This window comes from Brachionichthys hirsutus, chromosome 11 (genome assembly GCF_040956055.1).
Source record: "Brachionichthys hirsutus isolate HB-005 chromosome 11, CSIRO-AGI_Bhir_v1, whole genome shotgun sequence".
Lineage (NCBI taxonomy): Eukaryota > Metazoa > Chordata > Actinopteri > Lophiiformes > Brachionichthyidae > Brachionichthys > Brachionichthys hirsutus.
In genome coordinates, this window is record NC_090907.1 from 548,947 (window position 1) to 576,892 (window position 27,946).

Sequence of the window (27,946 nt, forward strand, 5' to 3'; positions counted from 1 at the left end):
AACCCCTTTTCCCGTCGACACTTCCTGGTTCCACCACCAGGAAGTACAGGAACGCTTGTGAGTGAGGCGTGAACGATGTCATCATCGTGACAGCGTAGTGATGGTTGTATAGATCTGCTTCATCTTTGTCATCGAGAGTTTGCTCTGAATGGAATAAACTCACCTGATATAAATACGAGGAAACTTTACGTCAGTTCCATCAAAGGTTGAACCAACTTCAACTTCAAACATTTTAGTTTACATTTTGGTTTCTTGGCTCGATGCAATATTAGACTCCCAGACCGTGTAGCATCTCTGGTACTTCTACACATGATCACTAAATATAGCAGGAATAACAGGGCAGCTTTTGTTTGGACGACCTTCAGCCAAGGTCGTCGTAGATCTGATCGCTTCTTTCTGTATCTACGCGCCTCCTGATTAACTGGAGCTTTTCTTTGGATCCGTCTCTCTTCTGCGCTTCCACTGGACGTTGGGATTCAGCAGACATTAAAAGAAATGGGCGGAAAAAATTCAAATAAAAACCAGATCATTTTTTGTAAAGTTTTGACAAACTGGCTGAAGTTTAGCAGTAAAACAGAAAACAATTGTGACCTTTAATTTCTCAGAATCAGAGCAGATATATTGATTTAAGTTCAACGACAAAGATCCACCCCTTTCATAAAGGTCGTGGTGGATCATGGGAAATGTAGGCTTTAGTGTTTTTTGTAGAGGCCAAAGCCGACATCCTTTAAATAATTTGAGTATTCTTACATTTGATCGGCATCAGGAGAAAAATCCTAATTCAGAAATGATTTTCTGAATTCTGTTTCACAATAAGCCGGTGGACCGTCTCGCCTCATTGGCTGAAAATGTCAATCTTAACAACATTCAGGACACTTTTAGAACATATTTCATCGTTTAATCCTTAAAATACGAAAACTAATGGCAAAGCGCCCGGAGAACAGAGTCGCCATCATTTTGTCCAGTACCAAAAACAAATAAAGTTTACAGCGATTTAAATAGTTTCTCACACTAATAAATGAATAAATCAATCTAATTAATCTTTTGTTTCCAAGTTTATAATAACAAGCAAACTGATTGATTTCAAACTACTTAAAATCAGGAAATAAAACCCAAAACTACAGAAGCTAATGAATGAAAAGCAGAGTTCAAGCCACATTTAGAACAGTTTAACGCTTTTAAAAGCGTCTTTACTTCAATCAACAGTTGAGTCCTCGTCACCTGGAAAGGTGTCAAAGAAATAATTTAATGTTGGAATATCCTTCTGGTCATTTATTATGAGGGTCAGCTGTTCAGATCGACCTAGTTAGCTACTGCTAGTGTAGCTTAGCACAAACACTGAACAATGTGTTCCTAGCTGGCTGCCTTTAGACAAAGCTAAACTAGCGGTTTCCCATTGTTTGTGTTCTTATGCTATGCTAAACTAGCTGTTTCCCATTGTTTGTGTTCTTATGCTATGCTAAACTAGCTGTTTCCCCATTGTTTGTGTTCTTATGCTATGCTAAACTAGCTGTTTCTCATTGTTTGTGTTCTTATGCTATGCTAAACTAGCTGTTTCCCCATTGTTTGTGTTCTTATGCTATGCTAAACTAGCTGTTTCCCATTGTTTGTGTTCTTATATTTATATTTATAGTGCAGACAGCTCCAGTCTGAAGGTGGTTTGGCTCGGAACCAGGCAGAAGTAAAGAACTGGAGGGTTGGGACCTGAAGCATCTCGGAGGAAAGCTCTGACGCACCAACAACCACAGAACCAAACACCTTCCCAGATCCAGTTGGTTCAGGGTCCTGATGGGTTCTGGGGTGGAAGCGGGCCCCCCCTGGGCGGAGCTGGAGGCCCTCAAGCTTTGCCTGGATTGGGACTTTCTGGGAGAATCAGAGAGTCCAGAGACGATTTCTCATCTGGGCCGGGAAGCAGCTCCTCCTTATCGCTATGGAAACAGACACCAAGAGTGGACCGTTACATCATCAAACATCCACAACCTCTCACCCGTCCTTCATCCATCCACCAATCAACTGCTCATCCATTGATCTATCAGCTGTTTATTTATTATGTCTCGTTGTTTCTCTGAACACCTGAAGCAGACGCCATGACGTTTACCTGGCGGACGAATGGCGGAGGAACGGAGCGCGACGCCTCAGCGAGACGATGAGGAGCGTCACCAGCAGCAGACCAGAGACGGCCGCCAGAGTGACGAAGAGGAAGACGGCTGAGGGAGGAAGATCACATGCGTCACCACCTCGACGTTCTACAGGTCGGGTTAGACCGTTTCTACTGAGAACAGGTGTGTGCCGCGGGGTCGGTACCGATCCCCATGGTTACCGGTACCCGCGGGTCTGGTTCAGCGTGACCGGGATGAGAACTCACCTGGACTCCAGTGGTTCTGAACTTCACCGTGACTTTTCTCACGACCTGAGGAGGAAACGGTGTCGTGTTACACAAAGTACGCACAATTCTCCTTTAATCTGTCAGAGCGGGACGGCCCCCAGTAAGCCCGCCGGGGGCCCGCCGGGGGCCCGCCGGGATGGTGCCGAGTGTTTTTACCCTCTGCAGTACAGGTGCTGCGACACTCCTCCAGGCTGGTGTAACGGTTTTTGTTGCCACGACAACCACCATAAATGAAGGACAGGCAGTCGCCGGTGTTTGAGTCGTAGTAGAACATCGTGAAGGCAGCACGGCAGGGGCCGGGGTCGGGGGTCACCATGCACATACCTGCAGAGGGAGCATGAAGGTACTGGGCTGACTGGTTTTATCACCGAACTGGACCTTTACTGGTTCCCTTGAGGTCCGTGTACCTTTGTATTCTTCAGAAACGCCATCAGCAACAACTTCTTTGGAGTCGGAGGGTAAGGAGCCTGCGGGAGAAGAGAGGAGATCTTCAGGCAGGTGCGTCGCACACCTGTACGGGCTCAGGCAGGTGTTCCTCACCTGTACATGCAGCCACGCAGCCCTCCTCAGTGTCGTAGTTGTTGCCGTTTCCCCTGCAGCCGCCGTAGACGAACTTCCTGCAGCTCCGACGGTCCCGGTCGTAGAACCAGCGCGGGAACATCGCCCTGCAGGGCCCCGCGTCGGCCGCCGCCTCACAGTCCTTTGATCCTACGGCACACAACAAAGACTTGGTCTGTTAACGGGAGCTCTTCCTTCGTTCCCTCTAGAACTCAACCCGATACACAGAAACCGGCGCGTTGCTAAGCGCGTTGCTAAGCGCTGCCGTGACGTTCACCTGGACTCTGAGCCCAGACGACACACCTGGACAGGAGAGGAAGTTCCTCGGAAGCATTTCACATCCGCCACTTCCCTTCAGGGTAATCTATTACATCACTGGGCACATTTCAATGAGTGGACCCGCCCACATTCCTTCAGTGAACTGCATCTTGGGATGGCATCCATCAGCAACAGACCTTTAAACTAGTTTAAACTAGTCTCTCCTTCAGGTGTGTCACGTTAAGGGCTGGTTTTCTCTTTTTGTTTCATCCAGGTAAATCCTGACTGACTGTTTCTAAGTGTGAACGTCTACTAAAATAGATCCAGTCAGTAAATAAATGATTAATGTTCACTTCCTTTATCAGAGCTGGACAGAAACCAGTCCGACCAGTCCGACCAGTCTGACCTGAAACCAGGTGTCTGTTGTCACTGTTCAGCTGGACAGGTGTGTCTGGGTGATGAAGGAGGGGGAGGAGGAGGAGGAAGAGGAGGAGGAGGAAGAGGAGGAGGAGGGGCATCAGGACAAAAGACATGACAGAGACCGTTCTGCTTTGTCTTCGTCTCTAATGAAAGCTCGGAGACGCAGGAAGAGCCGAGTCACGTTCCAGGTGGTTCACCTGCACAGGTGAGACAGCAGGACGGGCCGGGCAGCATCTCTCTTTCTGTTTAGTTTTAAAATCACTCAAATAGAAGTGATGAAAAATATTTGGTTTCTGGAACAAGTCCGTTAACGTTTATATTATTATTAGCGTCGGTATATTCATCATGCTACTCGATATTATTGATCTGTTACGATCCAGACAACTTCAGCGATCCCAAAAGGGAATTCTGACCCCGCCCTCAAACACAGACGAGCATCCAATCAGGTGAAAGAGATAACATGACGTTAAATAAACCCTGATGAAACCAGGACCAGAACCAGAACCAGGACCAGGACCAGGGCCAGACTCTGGACCGTGACGCGAGATAAGACGGAGAGCTGAACAAGTCTGGGAAGTTCTGCAGCTGGTCCACAACAAACAGAAGGGTCCCAACACAGGGCCCTGAGTGACCCTTTAGACCCGCTTTTATTTTGAAATTATTCCCATGAAGGAAAACTGTGCCGTTTTCTTTACTGAATAAAATACAGAATTAAAATGTCAGTTGAAAATTAACCCTTCATCATTAGGTTGAAACTGAAGAGGGTTTGGTAAAACCCCACAAAACAATAATCGATATCAAGTATTGATGGTACCGGCTGATCTCGGGTCAGACTTTCGGGGACAGTTTGTCTTACTTGTCCCGCTGCTGTCCTGTCCTGTGTCCTGGGCCTTCCTGCGGAGGACCGTGACCTGCGGCGAGGACGCGCGGTCGCACCGCTCCCGGTTCCGGTTCCGGAGCCCACAGTCGGACACGAGTTCGCACTGCGGCGCCGCGTCCACCGGAGGACCGAACACGATCATGTCGCAGCCCGGCGTGACGCAGCACCGCGCCTTGCACTCCTCCAGGCCCGCCGGGCCCGGGCCCGGTCCCGGGTCAGCGGACCGGGCCCATTCGCAGCCCGTGGCCATCCCGGAGCAGACCAGGAGCCAGACCGTCAGCACGCCGCACCTGGAACGCGTCATCTTCAAACCGGATTCAAACCGAATCTCAAAGTACAAGCTTCTCTCGGAACGTTCTCAGCCGCGCGACACGAACGACCCACTTCCGCGTTCGGCGGCGTTTTGTTGCGCACACAAGTTTACCTGAGCGACAGGTGAGGTCAGTGTGGCCATGCCCACTCCGCGTCACCGCATGACGTCACCGTCCAATCAGTTCTTCGCTCATGTCTAGTGTTGTTTTTGTTATTTTTGTTGTTGTACAAATATTTGGACCAAATTGTGTTTTTATTTCAACAATAATTAGACTGAACTCGACTTCAGCCACGCCCTCATTTAGTGTTAAACCCTAATCAATAATATAATTAAAGGGGTTTTACTATGTTTCTCCTTTTTGAAACTGACACGTCTTCATTTAAATCCTTTAAATCCTCATCGTAAATGGTGAAACGCTGCAGCTTGTGTAACCATGACGACCGGTTCGGGCTGTGCCCGACCGGGCCCCATGGGTGAAGGCCCGGCCACCAGGCCACCAGGAGGGGGCGCAAACTATTGTCATGTAATCAGAAATAGTTTCAGCCAACAAACATAATGGGGTCACGGAAAGGTCAATGACCCTGGCTTCCGCTGGCCCCACCCACCTGTGTTTCTGTGTACTTATATAAACAAAAGTATATTTTAAATGAGAATAACACAAGAGACAAATGTCTGGCAGAAGAACAAACATCCTTTAGTGAACTTTATTATAGAAAAAACAGAATCAATTAAGGTGGAACTGACGACGTGCAAAACAATCAATGAAGGAATGAATGTGAAGAAAAGAGATCAAATAAATACGAATCAAAGGGAACATTTTAATAAATATAAATGAACGTTTAAAGTATAAAACTACTATATATACTTATATACACACAGTACACGATGGAAAGTTTATCGATTCATAAGTTAAAATAATAAATTGCTGCTTTGAATTATTTATTATTAGTAAATAGATAAATAACATAGTATATGGGGGGGGCGGGGCCGTGGGCGGGGTCTAAAGTATCAGTGCTGAACACTCTTTCATCAATTCAGGATCCATGACGTCAAACTGAATCTGGACCGACCTGCAACCAAAGAAGAAGAAAAGCACTGACTTCCTGTTTGCCCCCAGAAACATCAAAGGTTAGGATAGTTATTGATCCATGGATGGTTCTGATCGGGGTTCTCAACCGGACCCGAGACGTTGTTTGGACTGAAAAGACTTTTGATTTTTAAAGGGACAGTGAACAGTGTAACTTTGTCCACGCAGGAAGGAAGCTAATTTCCACCTGAACAGGTTGACGGTTCGAATCTCACACGGGGGGCCGATCCATGGAGGACCAGGAACCCCGTCCTAGGACCAGCCCCAGCAGCGTGTTGATGATGTTGGCTCCGCACAGGAGCGCCTGCAGTCCACTGACGGCCCCCATGGCCCCGAACAGGGCCAGGTTCCACTGGACCACCCCCCTTGGCTCCAGACACACCGCCGACCACAGCGTCCTGTTGTACAGATAGCCTGTGTGGCTGAGAGGAGACAGCATCAGCAGCGTCCAGCCCCCAGCAGGAGCCCCTATTGGCTGCCTGAGACTCACCGGTCTGGGAGGGGCTGCAGGGGGACCCCCCAGGTGGGACCGGAGCTGGTGTCATGGAAACAGAGAGGACCCTGAACCAGACCAGTGGCACTGACCAGACAGCAGAGCCCAGCAGCCACCAGACAGACACAGGAGGAGACCAGGTGAGCCAGCATCTGGACAAGCATCATCATCGTCATCTTCATCACCATCATCATCACCATCACCATCACCATCACCACCATCACCACCATCACCATCATCACCACCATCATCATCATCACCATCACCATCATCACCACCATCATCACCATCACCATCACCACCATCACCATCATCATCACCATCATCATCACCATCACCATCATCATCACCATCATCATCACCACCATCATCATCACCACCATCACCATCACCATCATCACCATCATCATCACCATCACCACCATCATCACCATCATCACCATCACCATCATCACCACCATCATCACCATCATCACCATCATCATCACCATCATCACCACCATCATCACCATCACCACCATCACCACCATCACCATCATCATCACCATCATCACCACCATCATCATCACCACCATCACCATCACCACCATCATCACCATCATCACCATCACCACCATCATCACCATCATCATCATCACCATCACCATCACCATCATCACCATCACCATCATCATCATCACCATCACCATCACCATCATCATCATCACAATCATCATCGTCATCATCACCTGACTCCTGAATTCCCAGCATCCTTTGGTTTCAGGTCTCAGGAAATGTCGGGTTTTCACCAGAACCTGAAAGCGGGTCAGAACTCAGTGATCATTTCCGCAGCTGCTGTTGGTTCCGTCTCATCAGAGGTTTCACTGATCAAAGGATTTAAAAACGACTTCCTGACAGGAGATAAAAGACCTGAATGGGCGACACAGCTGCATGTCAACAACAACAACAACAACAATAGAACAACAACAACAACAATAGAACAACAACAAGAACAATAGAACAACAACAAAAACAATAGAACAAGAACAATAGAACGAACAAAAACAACAGAACAAGAACAAGAACAACAATAAGAACAATAGAACGAACAAAAACAACAATATAACTACAAAAATAACAACAATAGAACAACAACAACAACAATAAGAACAATAGAACGAACAAAAACAACAATAGAACAACAACAACAATAAGAACACTAGAACGAACAAAAACAACAATATAACAACAACAACAGTAGAAGAACAACAACAACAACAATAAGAACACTAGAACGAACAAAAACAACAATAGAACAACAACAACAGTAGAAGAACAACAAGAACAACAACAAGAACAATAGAACGAACAAAAACAACAATAGAACAACAAAAATTACAACAATAGAACAAGAAGAACAACAGCAGCAGCTGACTGAATTAAACTCGTCCTGATGATGACCTCCCATCATTCCTCTGAATAGCTGATGAAGGCGGAGCTACCAGGAGATTTCTCGCCTCCTCACACCAAGACCAGGACTTAGTTAAACCGGGTCGGTTTTTAAACCACCCCCTTTGTCTTGGGTTTCAAACATGTGACTCCAGCTGTGAGTCACACACACACACACACACACACAGACACACACACACGTACCAGCAGGCCAGATCCCCACAGACCTGTGGCCCACGTGGCCTCCCTGGTCACATGACCCTCCAACAGGAAGTGGACGTTCATTCCAGGTAGCAGCAGCAGGATGTTGGACAGCATGCAGACGACCGCCATGGGGATCAGGAGGATGCCGACGCAACGCACACACCGCAACACGCACATCTGCACCGTCAGAGGGTTAGCATGTGGTTAGCCGCTACGCTAACAGCTGTTCTGTGTCAGCAAGCTGAAGTGGGAGTGGCCAACAGTTAATAAGGAATTAAATAGGAACAAAAATTAAGATGTGATTTTTATTTGAACAACCCCACCTGTCCTCCACAGGGGGAGGAGCCACACTGCGCCACCGACGCGCCAACAAAACGGTGAAACGGAACGTAAACGGTTACTTTCAAGTTCAGAGACGTTTGAAAACAACAAATATTAAAATGGATCTGTTATCCATCACGGATGGGGGTCGGCCCGCCCCCAAAATCATTAGTTAAAATTGATTCGTTGACACCTGAAGGTTGCTATGGTTACGTCTTTTTAAATGGAACCAGCAACATGAGATACATTTTCCTGTTTGTCTAAAACATTTGAAAGATATTCAACATAAACACAATAAAAACAATAAATCTGGATTAATCAATAAATCTGGATTAATCAATAAAAGAGTCGGACGACAAACGGGATCAGAAACTCACCCTGAAGCTGCTGAGGGACGATCCAGCAGTCTGAGGCGCTAAGACCTTTATAACTCACAAAGACACACCCACTACCATATTTGGTAACATCCTGAGTATCATAAATACATGACTCCGGAGTCTGCATCCCGATTGGATGATATTTCAAGATGATTATGATGCTGAATAATAAAACAAACCAGGTGTGAATTAACTCATCCTCGGCCCGAGATGACCCCAGACTGACCCCCGATGACCCGATTGACCCCTGATGACCCGACTGACCCCCGATGACCCCAGACTGACCCCTGATGACCCGTGGTCCTGCTTTCTACCAGATCGTGCTAGCTACCCCCATCAGACGACCTCTTCTCCTTTGGGGGTGGAGTTTCTTTTGGGAGGGTTAGGGCCGAGCCGAGCGGTGCCGACGCCCGTTGCCGGCGCCGTCCAGACGCTTCACATTCTGACTTCTTCTTTTACTCTATTTTCAGGTCTTCCAGATTCGGTTCTTGTTGTGGCCCTTCTGGGTTCTGACTCATCCTGTTGGTTGTGACAGCAAAGCCTGATGGGAAACCGGACGGTTTGACCTGCGGTCCAGTGAAGACGGCGTCGACCAGAGGACGATGTCTTCTTGTCGACGTTCTAATGGGAACCAGCGAGCTGGGAGGAAGGCCGGCGGCAGACGGGTTCCCTGAAAAAACATCAGCTTCCTGCTGGTCACATGACCCCAGCGATGATGTAACTTCCTCTCATGACGTCAGTCCAGAAGACAAACCGGCGATTATCAGAACACAGAGCGTCAGGAAAAGGTTCTCGGTTCCAGCAGTTTAGAACCCATTTAGAGTAAAGCCCTAAAATGAGCCGGGAGTTTAAGGGACGTGAACTTCCTGCTTCCTGTAGGATGTTCCCACAGGCCTTGAAGGCAGCATGGCCGACAACAAAATATTGCAACGCAACTTTAATATTCCAAAATACAAACGTGTACAACTGCACTCAAAGAGGCCAAAAGTATGTGGACAGCTGGGTCCACGGACGAGAACCCTCGAGAACCGGTTCCGGCCTGTCTCAGAACGTTTGTGCAGCAGGAAATGAAAGAAGAGAAAGGAAGAGGAGGTGCAGCTCCTCCCATCTCATTTCTAATTGAACCTTTATTGGACCAGCTAATCTGAAACGGTGAAGGAGCGTCAGCTGCTCGGGGAGGAGAACATCTCCGTCAGGGTGGCCTGTTTGCTCCTGCTCAGGGTAGCCCCGACAGGAGGAGTAGAGGAGGAGGCTCTGCTCGGTGCACCAGCCCTCCTGCGGTTCTGGCGGAGGAGGTACGCGTCTGAGGAACCTTTGCTTCTGTCGGTGGCTCTTTGCTTCTCCTGCTGGTCCAGCTCCTTCTGGAGGAGCAGAGCCAGTCTCCTGTCGTCGTCCTCCTGCTGGCGTCTGCTCAGCAGCTCCACCTCCCTCTGCAGGCTCGACCCCCTCCCCTCCACAGAGGGGGAGGTGGGGGGGAGCAGGGCGTGGCACTCCTCCTCGTCGTCCAGCTCGGAGCTCTTCCTCTTGGAGGACGAAGGTCTCGGGTCTCCGGACAGCTGAAGCTGATCCTCCAGAGACACTGATGAGGAGGAGGGACGAAGATCTGGATCAGCTGATACGTCCCCGTAATAATCCAGGTGAGGGGGGCGGAGCTCGGCCTGCAGGGGGACCAGGATGTTCTCCTGAAACACAATCATAAACAATAATTCATTAAGATCAATGAATATTAATCACCGTTACATCAATGATTAATCAATGTTAGATCAATGAATATTAATCACCGTTAGATCAATGAATATTAATCACCGTTACATCAATGAATATTAATCAACGTTACATCAATGAATATTAATCAACGTTAGATCAATGAATATTAATCAACGTTAGATCAATGAATATTAATCACCGTTAGATCAATGAATATTAATCAACGTTACATCAATGAATATTAATCACCATTAGATCAATGAATATTAATCACCATTAGATCAATGAATATTAATCACCGTTAGATCAATGAATATTAATCACCATTAGATCAATGAATATTAATCACCATTAGATCAATGAATATTAATCACCGTTAGATCAATGAATATTAATCAACGTTACATCAATGAATATTAATCACCGTTAGATCAATGAATATTAATCAACGTTACATCAATGAATATTAATCACCGTTAGATCAATGAATATTAATCAACGTTACATCAATGAATATTAATCACCATTAGATCAATGAATATTAATCACCGTTAGATCAATGAATATTAATCAACGTTAGATCAATGAATATTAATCACCGTTAGATCAATGAATATTAATCAATGTTAGATCAATGAATATTAATCACCGTTAGATCAATGAATATTAATCAACGTTAGATCAATGAATATTAATCAACGTTAGATCAATGAATATTAATCACCGTTAGATCAATGAATATTAATCAACGTTAGATCAATGAATATTAATCACCGTTAGATCAATGAATATTAATCACCGTTAGATCAATGAATATTAATCAACGTTAGATCAATGAATATTAATCACCTTGGAGCCTTTCGACAGACGAGGAGTCAAGAACCTGAAACACAAACATCTTCATCATCATCATCGTTGCTGTTTGAATCCCAGGTTGGGTGAGAACCAACAACCTGTCCTGAGGTTCACCTGCTGACCACTAGATGGCAGCGTGACAGCCACCACAGGTGCATGTTCACTCCTCCTCACGCAGAGGAGGAGGAGGAAGTCTGCTGACCTGTCGATGTGTCCGGCTGCAACCGCCTCCTCCTCCTCCTTCTTCTTCTTCTTCTTGGCTGGAGTGACAGCAGGAGGACGAGGGTTCTCCTGGAAGACATCAGGAGGAGAACCAGGAGTCAGAAGGAGAAGGAGAAGGAGAAGGAGGAGAAACAAGAACTCTGAAGCGACGCTTTAAGAACCGACCAGCTGGCTGCTGAGCAGTCGAGCCAGCTCCTCGTCCTCCTCGCTCCGCCTCCTCGCCTCCTGCAGCACCTCCTCCTCCTCCTCAGCCAGGAGTCTCTGGATGTACTCCTCGCTGGCCCGCCTCTCCTCCTCGTCAAACAGTCGCTTCTCCTCCGTCAGCTGGTGGCGACACGACAAAGCAGGACGCAAGGGTTGATCAAGCGAGACGACTTCCTGTTCAGAGGAACTGCTTCCTGTTCAGGGGAACTGCTTCCTGTTCAGGGGAACTGCTTCCTGTTCAGAGGAACTGCTTCCTGTTCAGGGGAACAGCTTCCTGTTCAGGGGAACTGCTTCCTGTTGTGCTGCTGGACCTACTTTGGTGACCTGGTCCTCGTACTCCTGTCTCACTTCTCCTGGCTGACTGACCCGGGGACACACGGGGCCTGCGCACGCACACGCACGCACACACACACGCACGCACCCCGTCAGTAACTTCCTGTCTGCGTGTCGACCCGTCCTCTGGCCGGTGGTACCTGCTGGCCCGTCCTCGCCGGCGTCCTGCCCCCTGAGGCGGCGCCGGCACTGCAGCGGGAAGGCGCTCTGGATCCGGGTCCACAGCTGCTGGTCCACCAGCGTGCTGCTCCTGCGGTTCAGCCGGGCCCAGGTGGAGACCCGCCTCCTGCACAGCGGGCAGCACAGCGCCGCTTTGTCCACCGACTCCAGGAAGCAGCCCTGAACACAACACGGGAGAACAGGAACAGGAAGCGCTGACAGGTCAGCAGGTGTGTGTTACCTTGCAGGTGTGTGTTACCTTGCAGCAGGTGTGTGTTACCTTGCAGCAGGTTTGTGTTACCTTGCAGAAGGTGTGTGTTACCTTGCAGGTGTGCGTTACCTTGCAGCAGGTGTGTGTTACCTTGCAGGTGTGTGTTACCTTGCAGGTGTGTGTTACCTTGCAGCAGGTGTGTGTTACCTTGCAGAAGGTGTGTGTTACCTTGCAGCAGGTGTGTGTTACCTTGCAGGTGTGTGTTACCTTGCAGCAGGTGTGTGTTACCTTGCAGCAGGTGTGTGTTACCTTGCAGCAGGTGTGTGTTACCTTGCAGGTGTGTGTTACCTTGCAGGTGTGTGTTACCTTGCAGCAGGTGTGTGTTACCTTGCAGGTGTGTGTTACCTTGCAGCAGGTGTGTGTTACCTTGCAGCAGGTGTGTGTTACCTTGCAGAAGGTGTGTGTTACCTTGCAGGTGTGTGTTACCTTGCAGCAGGTGTGTGTTACCTTGCAGCAGGTGTGTGTTACCTTGCAGGTGTGTGTTACCTTGCAGGTGTGTGTTACCTTGCAGCAGGTGTGTGTTACCTTGCAGGTGTGTGTTACCTTGCAGCAGGTGCGTGTTACCTTGCAGCAGGTGTGTGTTACCTTGCAGGTGTGTGTTACCTTGCAGCAGGTGTGTGTTACCTTGCAGCAGGTGTGTGTTACCTTGCAGAAGGTGTGTGTTACCTTGCAGGTGTGTGTTACCTTGCAGCAGGTGTGTGTTACCTTGCAGAAGGTGTGTGTTACCTTGCAGGTGTGTGTTACCTTGCAGCAGGTGTGTGTTACCTTGCAGGTGTGTGTTACCTTGCAGGTGTGTGTTACCTTGCAGCAGGTGTGTGTTACCTTGCAGGTGTGTGTTACCTTGCAGCAGGTGCGTGTTACCTTGCAGCAGGTGTGTGTTACCTTGCAGGTGTGTGTTACCTTGCAGCAGGTGTGTGTTACCTTGCAGCAGGTGTGTGTTACCTTGCAGAAGGTGTGTGTTACCTTGCAGGTGTGTGTTACCTTGCAGCAGGTGTGTGTTACCTTGCAGCAGGTGTGTGTTACCTTGCAGAAGGTGTGTGTGCACGGCAGCGTCACCGGCTCCATGAAGATCTCCAGGCAGACGGGGCAGCGGCAGTCCTCCAGAGACAGGACCCCCCCAGCCCGGGCCGGCACCGGCGCCATCCTCCTCCAGACCCGCGGGGAACGAGGCTCGGACCTCCGGGTCGGGTTAGAGCGACGGAACCGTTTCGTGGGTTCTGATCGTCCCTGGAGGATTTGTAATGAAAGTACTTCTACTTAGGAAGTACTTGCAGTATCCGGGCAGTTTGACAAACGGCCGCAGTTTAAACTGACGGAGCTAGCATTCAGCTAGCAGCTAACGCTAGCGGACAGGTAACCTCACCTGGAACAGCTACTTCCGGTGCCGTTCGTTCGAGGACTTGGACGATGCTAGCGTTAGCTTCCCAACCACCGCCGGCCGTGCTAGCGTTAGCTTCCCAACCGAGCCGCCTATGCTAGCGTTAGCTTCCCAACCACCGCCGGCTGTGCTAGCGTTAGCTTGTGGGCTAACCTGGTCGGTCCTCCCCCACCGGCTGCCCGTGTGTTCGGAGCCTTCAGCGGCGGACGGTTGAAACCGTAGGACGGTAGAAAGACGCCGACGGAAGTTACCGAACCTACCGGACCGAAGACCCGCGGAATCGCTGCGCACCATACGCGCATGCGCAAAATCCCAACGTTGCATTAGAGACTGTAGTAATTTCAGAGACTCTCAAATCGTTGCATTAACGTTCACGCTCATAACCCTTAAATGGAAACACCTGAGGCAGGTGTGTGTGTGTGTGTGTGTGTGAGTGCGTGTGTGTGTAATGAGGCTCCGTTTGCATTAACCCTTTAATGTCAGGTCTGGACCGTGAACATCTGAGCGGTTCTAAAGGTTCTAACATACATGTTCTCCCCTCAGTCATTTTTACACAGAACAGAAGCTCCTCCTTCCTCTGAGCGCTGCGTCCGGTCACGGGCCGGCGCCGCGTGGCGACTCCCGAGCGCCCGCGGTCCGGTCTGCGGCTCTGACGGCGGCGCCGGACGCTCACTGGTCGGCGAGGCCCTCGCTCCACGGGAACACGCCTTCCCGCTCCCCGCGCGTGGCGCCGGGGGCGTGGTCTCCGCAGCGGTGCTTCTTGAGCTGCCGGGAGTCGGAGAAGCCGCGGCCGCAGCGCCGGCAGGCGTACAGCTTCACGCCGGTGTGGATCTGCGTGTGCGACTTCAGCTGGTTGGACTGCCGGAACTTCCTGCCGCACACGGCGCACTCGTACGGCTTCTCGCCGGTGTGGACCAGCCGGTGCCGGTGGAAGTTCTGGGCGGTCCGGAACGCCTTCCCGCACTGCTCGCACCGGTGGGGCTTGACGCCGCTGTGCAGCAGCGCGTGCTGCTTCAGCTGCGACGCCAGCAGGAAGCCCTTCTGGCAGACGGCGCAGACGTGCGGCCGGCCGGCGCCGTGCGTCCTCAGGTGGTACCGGTACAGGTGCTGCAGGGGGAAGGCCTTCCCGCAGGTGCTGCAGGTGAACGCTTTGTTCTCGCCGTGGCTCTTCTCGTGCGTCCTCAGCGTGCCGCTGCTGCTGAAGCTCTTCAGACAGACCGTACAGCCGAAGGGCTTGGGCCGCGCCCCCGCCGCGGCGCCGCCCCTCCCCCTCCCCCTCCCCCGCTCCCGGTTCTCGTGCACCAGCTGCTGGTGCTTCTGCAGCTGGCAGTTGTAGAAGAAGGTCTTCCCGCAGCGGTCGCACATGAAGGGCTTCTCCACGCCGTGGACCAGCATGTGGGTCTTCAGCGCCCAGGTCCCCGTGAAGGCCTCGCCACAGCGCTCACACCTGGGGGGGGGACAAGCAGGACGCTGTAGGGGCGGAGCTTCTGTCAAAGGGAATAAACACCCCTCCCTCCTGTGATTGGCCGAGGCATCCCGTCCTACCTGAAGGGTGTGTGTGTGTGTGTGTGTGTGCCCCCCCCCTCCTACCTGAAGGGCTTCTCCCCGTTGTGCAGCCTCAGGTGTCTCTGGAGGTTGTACTTGAGTCCGAAGCCGACCCCGCAGGTGTGACACCTGAAGGGCTTCTCCCCGGAGTGGACCACCCGGTGCTGCAGGAGGCCCATCCTGCACTTGAAGGCCTTGCTGCACTCGCCGCACTGGAAGGGCCGCTCGTCCGAGTGCGACCTCTTGTGGACGCGCAGGTTGCTGGCGGTGGAGAAGCGCTTGCTGCAGGTGGGGCAGGCGTGGGGGCGGGCCCCCGTGTGGACCGTCTGGTGCTCCCGGAGGCTCTTCTTCCTGGTGAAGCCTTTCCCGCAGACGTCACACATGAAGGGCTTGACCTGGGCGTGGGACACCTGGTGGTACCGGAGCGCGCCGGCCGAGGTGAAGGTGCGCTCGCAGAGGCGGCACCGCAGAGGCTCCGCCTCCAGCCGGTGGGCCGCCTGGTGGAGGCGGAGCTGGCGCGGCAGCCGGAAGGCCTTGAGGCAGCGGTCGCAGCGCAGCAGCCGCTCGGGGTCGCTCTCCTGCGCCTCCCTCAGCCGGTGCGCCACCTGGTGGCGCTGCAGCGTGGACGCCTTGTAGAAGCCCTTCTCACAGGAGGCGCAGGGGAAGGGCTTCAGGTGGCAGGACACGTGCTTCCTCAGCTGGTGCTTCTGGTGGAAGCCTTTGCTGCACAGCTCGCAGAAGAAGCGCTTCTCCTTGTACAGCTCCCTCCTCCTCCTCCTCTCCTGCTCCTGCTGCTCCTCCTGCTCCTTCTGCTCCTGCTGCTCCTCCTCGCTCACAGCTGAAACGACACGGCCGGTGAAGGGGGGCCCGGAGGAGACGACAGGAAGGACAAAAGACCCGAGCCCACCTGGGTCCTCGGCGCCATGGCCGTCCTCCAGGGGGACGGGTTCCGGGTCCAGCCCCGCCTGCTGGGACATGAGACGGATTCAAGTCTCCAGAAGAGCTGGTACCAGTTAGTTCTGATGGTACCATTTAGTTCTGGTGGTACCAGTTAGTTCTGATGGTACCAGTTAGTTCTGGCGGTACCAGTTAGTTCTGGCGGTACCAGTTAGTTCTCCCTTTGGAGTGCCACACCCTGGATCCACCCTGCTGATCCAGACTCCGGACCAGGACCTGGTTCTGGTTCCAGGAGAGTCAGTCTGAACGCTGGACCAGATCCACCAGAACTTGTGTTCTCTGAAGACTGATGTTACGGGATAGGACTACAAACATGGAGGACGTGTCTGCATTGAAGATTGAACACTTACGACAGCAGCAGCAGCAGCAGCTGTGGGCGTGGCCTCACAGGCCGTGGGCTCACTGATTGGCCCTTCATCTTCATCAGAATCGGCGCTGACCTCGTTCACTTCCAACACGACATCAGTAAACAGGTCGTTGCCCTCGGCGACAGCGCCGCTCCGGTCCGGGTTCTGGGGGGCGGGGCTACTCTGGCTGATGATGACGAGCGGGACCTGAGGGTTGCTGCCGGGGACGGATTTGGTGGCGCTGAGGATGGCCATGGCGAGGGCAGCAGGGTTAGCAGCTGATTGGTTGATGTCCAGGGAGAGGGCGGGGCCATCTGGGAGATTAAGCAGAGCGATTACGATTCACCTTCTCTGATAGCGTTTATTGATATTAGAGCTGACACCTCCCTCTCCTCCCCCCTCCCTCCCTCGCCTCCCTCGCTCGCTCCCAGTGATACGGTGATGCCTTCAGGTTCCCCGGGACGTCTCCAGGTCCAACCCACCTGAGGGTTTGACCCTATAATCTGACGGAGGCGTGTCCTTCTCAGCCCCACAGGTGGGCTCCACCCTGGCCCTGAGCCGAGCCTCCAGACGTCCCACTTTGTCCTTCAGGGCGGCGTTCTCGCTCGCCACGCCGGCGTACAGCTCTCTGAACACTCGGCAGATTTTACGAACGGCCTCTTGGCGCATGACGTTGAGGACGGAGGACAGCCGCGCCTGCAAACAACAACAACAACAACAACGGCGTGAGGGACGTCGTCTACTTCCTCTGAACTGAACTCGGGCTGCTACTGATCAATAACAACGCAAACACGACCTGGATCTTTATGCTCCTCCTACCTGACGGCCAACAACGGCTGATTTGTGTGATGCGTTGTGGACGTTAATAATTGGCGGTAATCCGTAGAAATGACATTACCTTATTTTATTTTGAAGGCGATGCAACGTACCGGAAAGTTCTACCTTCAGAAGAATCTGGCGAGAAATGTGCGTCTCTCCAGATTATTAACGAAACCCCGGTTCCCGCCGTGAGACACAAGATGGCGCCCTTCCCTCTGCGTCTGCTCGCGGCAGCGGTTTATTTGTGCCGAACATCACCGCCCAACATGGTCGCTGAGACTTTAAAGGCTTTTCGACATTCCCACGTCATCCCTTTTCGCGCCTTTGTCTCGAGCCTTGATTTAAACGCAGAATCGCCCGCCAGCGAAGGCGGAAGTGAAGGCGGGATTTCCCTCTGGTCGGCTCATCGCTCAGGAAACTTGTCTACGCGTGTTTAATCTGAGCTGATGTCCTCACCCGCCTGTCCTCGCGGTCTGTCCCCTCCTCATGGAGCCCCGGCTCCAGGACGGAGACGGCGGACTCCACCGCCACCTCCAGGATCTGCTCCGTCTGAGAGCAGAAAGTTTGGCTCCCGGCCGCGGCGGTCGGCCCCATGATGGCCTCCGCGCCGAGCGGCTGACGTCAGCAGCCGAAGCGACCCGGAGCCGTTCGACTGGACTCGGTTCAGTCCGGACGGACGACAGAGGAACTCTAAACAACAAACAGTTAGGATGGTAATCTGCTGTTACCACTAACAATATGGCGCCCTGGGACATTGTTTACATCCGGGTCACGGAGATTCTTCACCGGATGTATTAAAAATAAATAAAAAACGAGACGACAGCGCGTACCTGCATCAGGCGAAACAAAATATACGTTCAAATCATAAGCGGTGTTATTGAGAGACATTTAGTTAAAGAAAAGTCTGATTGTGGTTCTGAAATGGAAAATCTCCGCTCAGCACAGTTGCTAAAGTCAAGCGCCGATAACATTTCATCTTTATTAACAAAAAAGAGAGAAATATAGATCAACTTACAACAAATAATAACTTTATTAACATTGTTTTTAATTTGCCTGAACTTCAAATAAATAAATAAAAGTTTGACCAATTGAACTGTTGTGAGATGTGTCTCTGTCCGGCCATTTGATACCGAAAAATAAAACGCAAAATAATGATTTAAAACTGATGAGCAACATTAACTCAGGAGCGAAATATATCAAAACATTTAACTTGCTCGTCTCCCACCGCAAAGCAAAACGCTCCCGACGCGACGTCATGTTTCCTCGTTTTAGCTTCCGGGTTGTAGATATTCACACGGGTGACTTCCGGTTGTCTCGCTCCGCCTCTCTTTTCGTCACTGTTTAATATTCTTCCATGCCGTCTCTTGAGGGGTTCGTTCGTTCACTGATGACTCGTGACGTCATAACTCCCGCTCTTTGCTGTGTGCGCGGTGAAAACACAAACCTTCACCACAGAGCTAATTCTCCCTGCGCGCACTCTGACAATGAACGCGCCACTGCCACCTACTGTAGTGGATGTGCAATTACACTTTAGACGAGTACACCGGCAAAAAAAAAGCATGCTCCTCGGAGGTTTCTACGCCCCCCCCCCCCCCACCACCACCATTTGAGAAACGATGGGTTAAAATGAGATTAATCTGGAGTTAAACAGGTTAATATCGCGGTAATCTGGAGATAAACTGGAATTAATCTGGAGATAAACAGTCTGGGCTGTGGGTCAGACCAAACCAACCAACAACATGCCAAAACATTCTCATTTTAAAATAATGCTTTTGTCATTGTAATAAAAGTGTCTCGTGTATAAAACATGGCCGCCGGCGCTGTCCTCCGCACAGACGAGCATCACAGATTATAATATATAATTTAAAGCGGGTGATTTTTCCACACAGAGAAGACTTTATAAATATCCTTTTCTTTTTACAGCATTCTGCTACACGACGGTCAGACTTCTAAAAAACATCTGAATCTTTTCCAGATAGAAAAATAACGAGTCGAGCGACAACGGAAAGCTCTGCTCCACCTGTGGCTCACCTGCTCAGGTGAGTCTGGAGCTGTTGGCTGGAAACATGAAAGACATTTATTTTCCATGACTTGAACATCAACACACCAAGTCGCTCCACGCGTCCGTGTGATCATCTTCACCGTTTACACGATGTCGGCCAAACAGGTGACGTAATTGACGGACATTTTAAACATTGCTTTTCCCTTAATTACAGATTTTTTTAAATCTAAAACCATCTGCGGAATGTTGTTAAAGTTCATTAACAGCTACATCTTCAAATGTTTATAATGTTTAATAGCTAGCTAGAAATAAAGGTGCCGTGTCGTGGGCGGGGCCTGACGGCTGCATTGTCATCCTCATGTTCGGTGTGTTGCTGTCTCGGGTCTGTGTTGACGTGTGCCTCAGATGGCGGAATCCCAAAAGACGGTGGCGCCCTGACGGGCAGTGGGAGGGGCAGAGTATGGCGGGGGCTGCCTCCTCTTCCAGCTGGGCAGGATGGGCATGCTGTCCTGTTTGCACAGGTTCTTCTCCGGCCGCTGGCGGGCTTTGATCTCTCGACATAGAATCCTTTTCTTCTTGATCATCTCCATCATGGTGGCGTCGCCGCAGAGCCACGGCATCTGGAAACGGAGAGAACGTCTCGACGTCAACATCTCCAGCTCCACGATCAATGACCGATCACTTGCTGCTCAGGCAGGGATCGATTGATTGTTGGTGAATGTCAAAAGGTTAAATGTCACTCATTATAATAATATTAATGATGTTAGATGTTCAATTTGTTCAAGTTCAGAACATTTGTGGTCAATCTCTCTTGTGATTGGCTGTTTGAGTGTGACATCACACGCCTTAAACATCCTAAAGACGGCGATTAACCCGCCCCTCCCTCCGATTGGCTGGAGGTTTATTTAACGGCATCATCACAGCCTCCTCTTTGTAGGCGTGGCCGGGCCCTGCTGTGAAACAGGTACAGGTGTGTGCGTGTTAGTATGAACACGCAAGGGAAATGTTTAGGCGACCGCAACGAGGTCAGACAAACCGTTAGAAAAGGCGGCAACTCCACCAGCTGATCGTCGTTAGGAGCCGTTCAAATCGATCGACCATAAAACAGCTGTCTGAACTACTGTGCTGCAGGTGACTCCACCCACAGCCATTAGGCTCCACCCAAAGCCAGTCGACTCAAACCAGAGTGACAGACAGACAGACACATACCAGACAGTCAGACAGACAGTCAGACAGATATCAGACAGACAGACAACAGACAGACAGACAGACATCAGACAGACAGACAGACAGATATCAGACAGACAGACAGATATCAGACAGAGAGACATCAGACAGAGAGACATCAGACAGACAGACAGATAACAGACAGACAGACAGATATCAGACAGACAGATATCAGACAGACAGACAACAGACAGACAGATAACAGACAGACAGATATCAGACAGACAGACAGATATCAGACAGACAGACAGATATCAGACAGACAGATAACAGACAGTCAGACAGACAGTCAGACAGATATCAGACGGACAGACAACAGACAGACAGACAGACATCAGACAGACAGACAGACAGATATCAGACAGAGAGACATCAGACAGACAGACAGATATCAGACAGAGAGACATCAGACAGACAGACAGATATCAGACAGACAGACAACAGACAGACAGACAGATATCAGACAGAGAGACATCAGACAGACAGACAGATATCAGACAGAGAGACATCAGACAGACAGACAGATATCAGACAGACAGATAACAGACAGACAGACAGATATCAGACAGAGACAGATATCAGACAGACAGATAACAGACAGTCAGACAGACAGTCAGACAGATATCAGACAGACAGACAGATATCAGACAGACAGATATCAGACAGACAGACAGATAACAGACAGACAGACAGACAGGTTCTCACTTTACATTGCAGTGCTTTTATTGACATTGACTTCGGAACAGATGATGTCATCATGAGTCACAGCTGAAGCCGACCTATCAGAAACAAACACTAAACACAGATTGAGAAGGCAGAGGCAGTCCACTGATGAGGGCGGGGCTGCAGTCTAGTGGGCGGAGTTAATGAGTAATGGGCTTGTTTTACCTCCATCATATGAAGTAGATCAATAGTTTGATTGATCGTTCAGGTTCTGGCTTTTATGAACGACGCTGCTGGCAGCAGGTAAACGCCCCCTTTGTGGGCGTGGTTAGATGGTTAGATGTTAGTCCTTTGTTTATTTACTTTATTGTTAGTATCACTTTATTCATGGTTAATATCTGCAGGTTAGTTTTACCATCGTTCCATACAACATCTTCTGAAGACACGCCCACTTTCTTTGTTTACAGTTCATATGTCAGCTGATTGGTCGAAGCTTCTGTTCCTCCGTAAATATTTTTGAGCTGTGAAGTTCAAAGAGTCCTGTGTGAAATATAAATATTTATTGATTTAATGTAAGACAGACAGGGACAGACAGACAGGGACAGACATCAAACAGACAGGGACAGACATCAGACAGACATCAGACAGACAGGGACAGACAGACATCAGACAGACAGACAGGGACAGACATCAGACAGACAGACATCAGACAGACAGACAGGGACAGACAGACATCAGACAGACAGACATCAGACAGACATCAGACAGGTGTCCTACCTGGCTGAGGACCGGGTGATGTGGCTCCTGTGTCCCGCCAGGTGAAGGAACTCCGGAGGTGGAGGCGGACCGACCCAGTTTACACTTTGATTCTGGAGAAGAAGAAGTTCCTGTCATAAACAAACTGAAGCAGGGCACCGATCCACCAATCAATCGATCAATCGATCCACCGATCCACCGATCAATCGATCAATCGACAGACAGAAGCGGGTCTGATGCGGTTCTGAAGCGGGTCTGATGCGGGTCTGAAGCGGGTCTGATGCGGTTCTGAAGCGGGTCTGATGCGGGTCTGAAGCGGGTCTGATGCGGTTCTGAAGCGGGTCTGATGCGGGTCTGAAGCGGGTCTGAAGCGGTTCTGAAGCGGGTCTGATGCGGGTCTGATGCGGTTCTGAAGCGGGTCTGATGCGGTTCTAAAGCGGGTCTGAAGCGGGTCTGAAGCGGTTCTAAAGCGGGTCTGAAGCGGGTCTGAAGCGGTTCTGAAGCGGGTCTGATGCGGGTCTGATGCGGTTCTGAAGCGGTTCTGAAGCGGGTCTGAAGCGGTTCTAAAGCGGGTCTGAAGCGGGTCTGAAGCGGGTCTGATGCGGGTCTGACGCGGGTCTGATGCGGGTCTGATGCGGTTCTGAAGCGGGTCTGAAGCGGGTCTGAAGCGGTTCTGAAGCGGGTCTGAAGCGGGTCTGATGCGGGTCTGATGCGGTTCTGAAGCGGGTCTGATGCGGGTCTGAAGCGGTTCTGAAGCGGGTCTGAAGCGGTTCTGAAGCGGGTCTGAAGCGGGTCTGATGCGGGTCTGATGCGGGTCTGACGCGGGTCTGAAACGGGTCTGAAGCGGTTCTGAAGCGGGTCTGAAGCGGGTCTGATGCGGGTCTGATGCGGTTCTGAAGCGGTTCTGAAGCGGGTCTGAAGCGGGTCTGGTTGCTTACCTTCGTTCTCTCTGCTCTTCCTGCCACCACTTCCTGTCTTCATCACCTGTCTACCTGAGGTAAACAGGCCGTTGACCTCGTCCAATGGGCTGGTGGGAGTCTGTGACCTCATTGACACGTTCTGCATGGAGCTGTGGGTGGAGGACGAGTTACTGAGTTTAGCCCCGCCCTCCCCAGCTCTGTGTGAGGATGAGGACGAGGACGATGAAGAGCGGGGCATACTTCCTCCCGCTATCAGAGCGTCGTAGGGCGGCGGCCTCTTCAGGCTCAGTGGAGTCAGAGGACGACCCGTGTTGACCGGAGACGGACATGCTGATTGGCTGCGGGGGTATCCATGGCCGCCGTGGGTGGAGCCAGAAGACTGATAGTAGTTTGAGGGGAGTGGTGGAGCAGACGAGCGACCTGAGGATGTGACGGTGCGGGTCGTGGTCACATCCTGGTCTCGGTCTCTGCAGTGGTGGGCGGAGCTTTGCAGATGTTCGGCGCCACCCGTCTTGCTGTAGGACACGTTGTCCATCATAGGCAGCCGGGAGTCATCCAAGGGGGTAAGTGGGGACTCGTCCGAGTGTGGGGAGCACTTAGCCGGGGCGGGCGGGAAGACAAGGAGTGGTGGGCGGGGCGTCAGAAGGTTAGGGAAAGGTGGAGGGATGTCGCAGAGCGAGCTCCGGCCCAACCAGGACTCAGCGTCCATCATGGCGGACTGAGTGTCCTGCAGAAAGTCCTCCATCGTGGGGTAGTTCATCTCCTCGTACACGGACTCGCTCGGATCGTCCTCCGTCGCGTCTCGGCCTTTCTGCTCCGGCGGGACGTTCCCCACCATCTCGATGTAGACCGGGTCCTCGTCGTCCGCGTCTCTGGACGCCGGACTCTGGGACGAACATTTGTCCCGTCGCAGGGACGACGTCTTGTTGCGGTGGTTGTGGATGAAGGACTCGTCGAAGGAGGCGCTCAGCTGAGTGTTCGGGTTCCTCTTGGGTTTGGGCGGCGGCATCTTCCTGCAGTCCTCGCCTCGAGCTGCAGACAGACGGGCAGAGACGTTAGCACGACCGGGACGCCGACTCCGGAACCAGAACCCGCGAGGTCGTCCTTCGTGGGTCAAACATTTCGCTTTTCCGTTTTAAACAGGAACTTGGGAGCGAGGAGCGCCCACCTTCAGCGGACTCCGGGGCGTCTCTCCTGGAGCCTCCGTCCACCGTCTCCTGGCTGCTGCTCAGTTTGGTGGCGGGGTCTCTTTTGGGTTTTGGTGGGGGCCGTTTTCGGTTCTGGTCGGCGTCGTCGTCTCCTCCGCCCACCGAGTGGAGGGACTGGGATCGGACCGTGAAGCCCTGGCTGGGAGGGGGGAGGCGATCCTGTGGTGCCGGCATCGTCATGGAGCCCATCCTGTAATGTTTCCCAGCGTACGCACCTTCTGTTGCCATGGCAACATCTTCCCCGATCCTGAATGGGCAAATGACAACACAGGTTCGAACAAACATATCATCAACCAATCATGTTGGGGTTGCCAATGACAACCAAGGAACACAAACTGTGAGGTTGAAGAACGACTGGATTTTATTTTATGGATCAATTAGTTATCATCCCGTCTAGGGCGGGGCTACCATCCCGTCGGTGGGCGGGGCTGCCATCCCGTCGATGGCGGGGCTACCATCCCGTCTATGGGCGGGGCTACCATCCCGTCGGTGGGCGGGGCTACCATCCCGTCGGTGGGCGGGGCTACCATCCCATCTATGGGCGGGGCTACCATCCCGTCGGTGGGCAGCTTGTTGCCTCGTTAGCCTCCAATGTATTTATTTTAAACTCAAGAAAGGGCTTAGAAATGAGTGAGGGGCGGAGCTGGACCAAGAAAGAAGCCGAAAACCTCCACTTCCATACGGCGAGCGAGGAGGGCTGCTTGTTCGCTACCTTTTTTGAAACACTCTGTGCTTTTATCTGATTACTCGATGAATTGATAGATTAATCGATTACTTCAATAATCGACAGCTGCAGGCTGACTAAAACCAAAAAGCCAAGATGGCGACGGGTGAGTTGTTTCCTACCTCTCGATGGCTTCTTCCTGTCGTCTCTTCTTCTGGTGTTTTTCCTGCAGGTAGGTCCAGTTGTTCTGGTTGCGGATGCGGTCGCTCTCTCTGGCGATGTCGGAGGCGTTCTGTATCACCAGGCTGTCGTAGGAACGAAGGCCGACGTCCTCCACGTACTGGAGAAACCTTCGAAGGGGCGGGGCCTCCTCCTGAGACGCCATGACTCCCCTCGGACCTGGGGGAAAGCGAGATCAGAGGCGATCACACCACCCTGAGGGGGACGCGTCCTGTCGTCCAGCCAGGACAGGAAACAAAAGGACTTTGATGGCGGCCATTTCCTTTCATCTCTTCCTCATCGGGATGTGGGATGGGATCACATGACTTCCGTTGTCGTGTTGAAACTTGCCAAAGTGGAACCTGTTAGCCGCTACGTGTAGCTCGATTAGGATAACTGTTAGCTTACTTTGTTAAGACACAGAGGGCCAATGCTAAGCTAATGCTAAGGAAACAATAAGTGGGTGTTTTGGGGAAGCCTTTTTGTGACCAGCAGATGGCGATCAGCTCAGCTGACCCTCTCTCGTCTCCGGGGGTTTGGGTTTACCTGCCGGTGCTGAGGAATGAAGACGAAGATGAGGAAGATGATTGTGTCATGAAAGCCAATCAGCTGGTTCAACATGAAAGCTGATATGAATGTTTGTTTGTCCGTAAACGCACCAATGGTTGCCTGTGGGGGCGTGGCGCCCTAAGCAGAGGGGCGGGACCTGTCCATTGGTTCCCTGCTGCTTCATAGACTATTATGGTCTGTGTGAGGGCATGTTTAGGTGTGTATCTGCCCCCCCCCCCCCTCCCCCACCTCTCAGGCTCTCAGCGTCCTTCTAAAAATAGAACCACGAGTCAGCTGGTGGTATCCTAGCAACAGCAGCATCTCTCCAAGGAGCATGATGTAATGCTTCCTGTCCATGGGTGAGAAAGAGGAGAGGATGAGGAGAGGATGAGGAGAAAGTGGACCCCCAGGGAGAGAAAGATAAAGCCCTGAACATCCGTCCCTCGGCAGCCCCCCCACTGGTCCAGATTATAAATATCAACATTCAATACTACCAGATTATACTATGAATACTCGTCAGGCTATAATGTTCATACTAATCACATTCAATTATTAATACCAATCAGATTATAAAGATAATACTATCAGATTAGAATGCTATTCCGAGTAAGATTTTAATGCTAATACTCATCAGAATTAGATACTAATACTAGTTAGATTCTGATCCTAATACTAGTTAGATTCTGATCCTAATACTAGTTAGATTCTGATCCTAATACTAGTTAGATTCTGATCCTAATACTAGTTAGATTCTGATACTAATACTAGTTAAATTCTGATCCTAATACTAGTTAGATTCTGATACTAATACTAGTTAGATTCTGATACTAATACGAGTTAGATTCTGATCCTAATACTAGTTAGATTCTGATACTAATACTAGTTAAATTCTGATCCTAATACTAGTTAGATTCTGATCCTAATACTAGTTAGATTCTGATCCTAATACTAGTTAGATTCTGATCCTAATACTAGTTAGATTCTGATCCTAATACTAGTTAGATTCTGATCCTAATACTAGTTAGATTCTGATCCTAATACTAGTTAGATTCTGATCCTAATACTAGTTAGATTCTGATCCTAATACTAGTTAGATTCTGATACTAATACGAGTTAGATTCTGATCCTAATACGAGTTAGATTCAGGTAACGCCCCACGGTGTGCTGCAATGCATCCCAGCTTTTAGCCACTCCTAATATTTATATATCTTGAAATAAATTGACAATATTCCAGCTCGTTTCTTTCATGTTCTCCAGTTAATCTGACATGGGCCAGGTTTGTTTACCTGCATTAATTGCCATGGTAACTGCCTTCTGTGGTAAACGTGAAGCCAAAGCCTTTTTACCACAGACACAGAAACACCAGCGGTTAATCAATAACGCTGATCAGATTAAATGCATCAAGCACGTAGCCCAGTGTTCGTTTGTCCTTTCAAAATAAAAGTATACTTTTCAGTAAATATAATTGTACTTTAATCTGTAACTTTATTCTCAATCTGTTCCAAGATGGCGGCCGCATTGGAGCCAGATGTTGCTGCCTCCGACTGGTGTAAAGACGCCAGATGTCTTTTGAACAACCTTTATTGACACCGTCAGCGACAGCGACAATAAACAGAACAAATAAAAACAGATCAATGAAATAAAAAGGAGACTCACCGGAGGATCACTCACACTCCCTCCATCCCTCCTCGACCGCCTGCTCCTCGACCGCCTGCTCCTCGACCGTCTCCTCCTGGACTGTCTCCTCCTCGACCGTCTCCTCCAGTCGTCCCCGTTCAGAAGAAAGACGGAGTGAATAATCGTCCTCGCCGGTCTCTGCAGCACGGGACACGATGACTCGATGTCTCCAGTGGGGTTGATCCACGTCCTTCAACACCTCCTTCCCTCCATCCTGTCCTCACACTCTCTCTCACACACACACACACACACACACACACACACGCACACACACACACACACATCCCCGACAACCGCCGCCACAAGGAAAGGGAGGCTGAAACCACGGTAACCTGACAGCATCCTAACCCCTAACTCCTCCTCCTGCTGCCGACAGAGGGAGGGAGGCGGGAGCTGAGAGGGATGGGAGGGGTCACCTTCAGAGACTTCAACAGGAAGGCAGCGAACCTATGACATCGCTCGATGTCATAGGTTCGCTGCTCGATTTGGGCCACTGGAGGCGGGCTCTTTTTCTTTTTTCTTTTTTCTTTTTTTTTTTT

At 50.8% G+C, this 27,946-nt stretch overlaps 5 protein-coding genes and 1 long non-coding RNA gene across 6 annotated transcripts; all 6 read right to left on the reverse strand.

Moving 5' to 3' along the window:
• Positions 1-876: 876 nt before the first annotated feature.
• On the reverse strand, positions 877-4,887 carry LOC137901343 (kunitz-type protease inhibitor 2-like). The gene is made up of 7 exons (XM_068745364.1): positions 4,479-4,887; positions 2,927-3,094; positions 2,794-2,853; positions 2,543-2,710; positions 2,366-2,410; positions 2,099-2,207; positions 877-1,928 (listed from the first exon to the last, which is right to left on the reverse strand). The coding sequence occupies exons 1-7, from the start codon at positions 4,804-4,806 to the stop codon at positions 1,838-1,840; spliced, it is 969 nt and encodes a 322-aa protein (XP_068601465.1). The 5' UTR covers positions 4,807-4,887; the 3' UTR covers positions 877-1,837.
• Positions 4,888-6,113: 1,226 nt separating this feature from the next.
• LOC137901635 (transmembrane 4 L6 family member 19) lies at positions 6,114-8,204 on the reverse strand. The gene is made up of 4 exons (XM_068745680.1): positions 8,028-8,204; positions 7,124-7,189; positions 6,393-6,547; positions 6,114-6,324 (listed from the first exon to the last, which is right to left on the reverse strand). The coding sequence occupies exons 1-4, from the start codon at positions 8,202-8,204 to the stop codon at positions 6,114-6,116; spliced, it is 609 nt and encodes a 202-aa protein (XP_068601781.1).
• Positions 8,205-9,661: 1,457 nt separating this feature from the next.
• On the reverse strand, positions 9,662-13,619 carry rnf168 (ring finger protein 168). The gene is made up of 7 exons (XM_068745682.1): positions 13,500-13,619; positions 12,187-12,385; positions 12,029-12,096; positions 11,675-11,833; positions 11,490-11,578; positions 11,282-11,315; positions 9,662-10,407 (listed from the first exon to the last, which is right to left on the reverse strand). Exons 1-7 carry the CDS (start codon positions 13,617-13,619, stop codon positions 9,889-9,891), a joined length of 1,188 nt encoding a protein of 395 aa, XP_068601783.1. The 3' UTR covers positions 9,662-9,888.
• A 707-nt stretch (positions 13,620-14,326) lies between these two features.
• Positions 14,327-18,116, reverse strand: LOC137901638 (zinc finger protein 431-like). Its single transcript, XM_068745683.1, has 5 exons — positions 17,979-18,116; positions 17,186-17,399; positions 16,838-17,017; positions 15,445-16,117; positions 14,327-15,301 (listed from the first exon to the last, which is right to left on the reverse strand). Exons 1-5 carry the CDS (start codon positions 18,114-18,116, stop codon positions 14,524-14,526), a joined length of 1,983 nt encoding a protein of 660 aa, XP_068601784.1. The 3' UTR covers positions 14,327-14,523.
• Positions 16,186-16,831, reverse strand: LOC137901348 (uncharacterized). The gene is made up of 3 exons (XR_011105704.1): positions 16,707-16,831; positions 16,307-16,364; positions 16,186-16,237 (listed from the first exon to the last, which is right to left on the reverse strand). It is a non-coding gene; the product is annotated as an uncharacterized lncRNA (long non-coding RNA).
• A 1,809-nt stretch (positions 18,117-19,925) lies between the features above and the next one.
• On the reverse strand, positions 19,926-25,347 carry nyap2a (neuronal tyrosine-phosphorylated phosphoinositide-3-kinase adaptor 2a). The gene is made up of 5 exons (XM_068745356.1): positions 25,145-25,347; positions 24,259-24,545; positions 22,992-24,122; positions 22,192-22,301; positions 19,926-20,144 (listed from the first exon to the last, which is right to left on the reverse strand). Exons 1-5 carry the CDS (start codon positions 25,345-25,347, stop codon positions 19,926-19,928), a joined length of 1,950 nt encoding a protein of 649 aa, XP_068601457.1.
• Positions 25,348-27,946: the final 2,599 nt, after the last annotated feature.

What these genes read in the sequence shown, in the direction of transcription:
- rnf168 (XM_068745682.1), bottom strand. Translation starts at nt 13,619, where the DNA reads ATGGCGCCGGTGCCGGCCCGGGCTGGGGGGGTCCTGTCTCTGGAGGAC. An exon ending in GCACACACACCTTCTGCAAG is followed by an intron (nt 12,386 to 13,499) that starts GTAACACACACC and finishes TGTTGTGTTCAG; the next exon opens with GGCTGCTTCCTGGAGTCGGT. An exon ending in ACGAGGACCAGGTCACCAAA is followed by an intron (nt 11,834 to 12,028) that starts GTAGGTCCAGCA and finishes TGTCGCCACCAG; the next exon opens with CTGACGGAGGAGAAGCGACT.
- LOC137901635 (XM_068745680.1), bottom strand. Translation starts at nt 8,204, where the DNA reads ATGTGCGTGTTGCGGTGTGTGCGTTGCGTCGGCATCCTCCTGATCCCC. An exon ending in TGTGGGGATCTGGCCTGCTG is followed by an intron (nt 7,190 to 8,027) that starts GTACGTGTGTGT and finishes ACCCGCTTTCAG; the next exon opens with GTTCTGGTGAAAACCCGACA. An exon ending in GCTGGGAATTCAGGAGTCAG is followed by an intron (nt 6,548 to 7,123) that starts GTGATGATGACG and finishes ATGCTTGTCCAG; the next exon opens with ATGCTGGCTCACCTGGTCTC.
- LOC137901343 (XM_068745364.1), bottom strand. Translation starts at nt 4,806, where the DNA reads ATGACGCGTTCCAGGTGCGGCGTGCTGACGGTCTGGCTCCTGGTCTGC. An exon ending in CTGCGTGGCTGCATGTACAG is followed by an intron (nt 2,854 to 2,926) that starts GTGAGGAACACC and finishes CTTCTCCCGCAG; the next exon opens with GCTCCTTACCCTCCGACTCC. An exon ending in CAGCACCTGTACTGCAGAGG is followed by an intron (nt 2,411 to 2,542) that starts GTAAAAACACTC and finishes TTTCCTCCTCAG; the next exon opens with GTCGTGAGAAAAGTCACGGT.
- nyap2a (XM_068745356.1), bottom strand. Translation starts at nt 25,347, where the DNA reads ATGGCGTCTCAGGAGGAGGCCCCGCCCCTTCGAAGGTTTCTCCAGTAC. An exon ending in CAGGAAGAAGCCATCGAGAG is followed by an intron (nt 24,546 to 25,144) that starts GTAGGAAACAAC and finishes TTGCCCATTCAG; the next exon opens with GATCGGGGAAGATGTTGCCA. An exon ending in CGCCCCGGAGTCCGCTGAAG is followed by an intron (nt 24,123 to 24,258) that starts GTGGGCGCTCCT and finishes GTCTGTCTGCAG; the next exon opens with CTCGAGGCGAGGACTGCAGG.
- LOC137901638 (XM_068745683.1), bottom strand. Translation starts at nt 18,116, where the DNA reads ATGGGGCCGACCGCCGCGGCCGGGAGCCAAACTTTCTGCTCTCAGACG. An exon ending in CAGACCGCGAGGACAGGCGG is followed by an intron (nt 17,400 to 17,978) that starts GTGAGGACATCA and finishes TGTTGTTTGCAG; the next exon opens with GCGCGGCTGTCCTCCGTCCT. An exon ending in TTATAGGGTCAAACCCTCAG is followed by an intron (nt 17,018 to 17,185) that starts GTGGGTTGGACC and finishes TTAATCTCCCAG; the next exon opens with ATGGCCCCGCCCTCTCCCTG.